The 2511-nt window shown below is 32.7% G+C and overlaps 1 protein-coding gene across 1 annotated transcript in view; it reads right to left on the reverse strand.

The window, feature by feature from the left end:
• Window positions 1–2511, reverse strand: part of LOC107671014 (calcium-binding mitochondrial carrier protein SCaMC-2-A) — a 10874-nt gene that overhangs the window by 5202 nt on the left and 3161 nt on the right. Inside the window, exons 5-6 of the mRNA XM_016463839.1 lie at window positions 1187–1345; window positions 356–508 (exon numbers count right to left, since the gene is read on the reverse strand). Coding sequence (XP_016319325.1) covers window positions 356–508; window positions 1187–1345 — 312 coding nt within the window. The remainder of the gene's footprint in view (window positions 1–355; window positions 509–1186; window positions 1346–2511) is intronic.

Below are 2511 nucleotides of genomic sequence, written 5' to 3' on the forward strand. Positions count from 1 at the left end.
ATTTTTAATAGGTTTTGTTTTAGCTTTTTTTTTTTTTTATGGGTTTATTCTTTTAGGTTTTATTAAGTTTTAGTTTATTTAATTTGAAATTATTTTAGCATTTCAACTTTGCTATGCTTTGGCAGCTAGTTTTTTTAAAATATTTTATTTCAATTATTCAGTTTTCAGTTATTTATTTTATTTTAAGTAATAAATATTTTTTATGGTTTTAGTTGACAATAATAAACCGGTTTCTTTGTTTTCAAACATTAACTATAAAGCTTAATTTTGTAATTGCATTGAACACGCTGCAATTTTTCTTCATTAAGCTTCTCGTATCCCTGACAAAACAAGCACATCAGCTCTGGTCTCTTACCTGCTCATAAGCCATGAATTTGAGGGCCGTCTCGGGCGCGATTTTGATGATGTTGATGCCGTTGCCCCTCCATAACGAATGCATCCCTCCTTCCTTGATCATCTGGGTGAGACCACTCATGATACACATGTTGTTTCCATGAGATCCATGCACCTAAAACAGAAGAGCCAACAATATAGGCTTATCAGAACAGTGTGTCAATATGAACAGATGATATAATACTTTCATGATTTCAGACTTGACATATTAAATTAAAACTAGAGCAAAGTTGAAGATTTCAGAAAAATGTAGGTAAAAGGTTTTGGCCCAAATCACTGAACTACCAAAGTCCGTTTGAATAACAGCTGACGTAAACATGACAGATCTTCACTATCGCTCGACCGTGACAACGTCAAACGCTATCTCGTATCTGACCACAGAGGGTGTGCTTGACTCCTCGCATTCTGATTGGTCGACTGACTGGACTGTATAACTATTCACAGAGTCCAGATCTTTTCACTGGAACATACATTTATGATAATGATGACCTCCTATTATGACTCTTGGGTAACAAAACCAATTGTTCAGATTTAACCCCAGCAGCCATATGGTTATGAAACCAGTTCGGACTTCGTTTAAAGGGAAATGCTTGTGTACATAAAACCTTCAGTCTACAGAGAAAGCTGAGGTTGGGATTTAGTAAAAAACTCAAGAAAAAGATGTCTTTATTATTTTAATATAGCAAAAAACACACAAGATGTAACACTAATGTAGTTCTATTCACCCTGCAGTGACTTTGCGCCGTGAGTATGGTGTTTTGCAGGTAATTCGAAGGTGTGTGCATCGCTGTACCTGCATGAGGACTTTAAGACGGTCGAGCGGAGCAGTGCAGGTTCGGGAAACCGCTCCAGCTCCTCCACCAGCGACCAGATGTCTCCACCACATCCCCGTCATGTGCTCCTCTGAGGTAAACTCATCTGGGACCATCATGTTCTCTCCCACATCGAAGATCTGCAAACAAACAGATCACTATATATATATATGTTACTTGCCTTTTCTTCGTAATTATTTGTGAAACTAACAATTTCTGAACGAAAATCATTTTAAAAGTGTAGAAAAGTAAGTACAAAATACAAATATTATTGGAGTGTGTTTTACAAGAAAATACTATTTCAGTCTAATTTGACATTTAATTCAATGTGTTATTTGCCATGTCATTGTAATTAGTTGTGAAATCTACTAAAAATTAGTGAAAATGTTAAAAATATTTCTAAATTTAAAAAAAGTTGTAGGTTGTAAATAAAACAAACTGCAGTACATTTGACCAAAAACTAAATTATTTCCGTCTTTCTACTTCAAAATTTCACTTTTACTTCAGTGTTACTTGCCATTTGTAATAATTTGTGAAATTTACTAGCAATTTCTGGGTCTAAATTTCTACACCAGATTTTATTTTTTTTTGCCGTGTAGTATTTCGCATAAGTGCAGCCGTCAACTGCAAGAGAACTAAAGTGCAAAAGCGTGTGCGTCAGAGTCGTCTGACCCGACCAGTGACGCTGCCAAAAACCTGGAACTAGTCTGCGTGAGTCTAATTTGACATTTAATTCAATGTGTTATTTGCCACGTCATTGTAATTAGTTGTGAAATCTACTAAAAATTTGTGAAAATGTTAAAAATATTTCTACATTTAAAAAAAGTTGTAGGTTGTAAATAAAACAAACTGCAGTACATTTGACCAAAAACTAAATTATTTCCGTCTTTCTAATAAACACAGGACATAATTATCCAATATAAAGATATCGGTCAAGCACTGTTTTCAGTAAACGACAGCTACACTCTAAAAAAAATGATTTTCAGAGTTATAAAACATACTCCAATAATCTCTTTTTGTACAAGAAATACCATTTCAGTCTTTCAGTCTAATTTCACCTTTAACTGAATAATAAAAAAAAAACAATGAACTAGTTTATTGTAATTTGTGAAATTTACTAGTGAAAATAAAAATGCAAAATAAAAAAAAATAAAAAAAAGTAAACTTTTTTTTTATTAAGTTGTAAATAATATTGGAGTATGTTTTACGAAAAAAAAAAAATAAATAAAAAATAAAAATAATAATATATATATATATATATATATATAAACACACACACACACACACACACACACACACCCACATA

This window comes from Sinocyclocheilus anshuiensis, unplaced genomic scaffold, assembly GCF_001515605.1.
Source record: "Sinocyclocheilus anshuiensis isolate Anshui unplaced genomic scaffold, SAMN03320099.WGS_v1.1 scaffold332, whole genome shotgun sequence".
NCBI classification, from domain to species: domain Eukaryota; kingdom Metazoa; phylum Chordata; class Actinopteri; order Cypriniformes; family Cyprinidae; genus Sinocyclocheilus; species Sinocyclocheilus anshuiensis.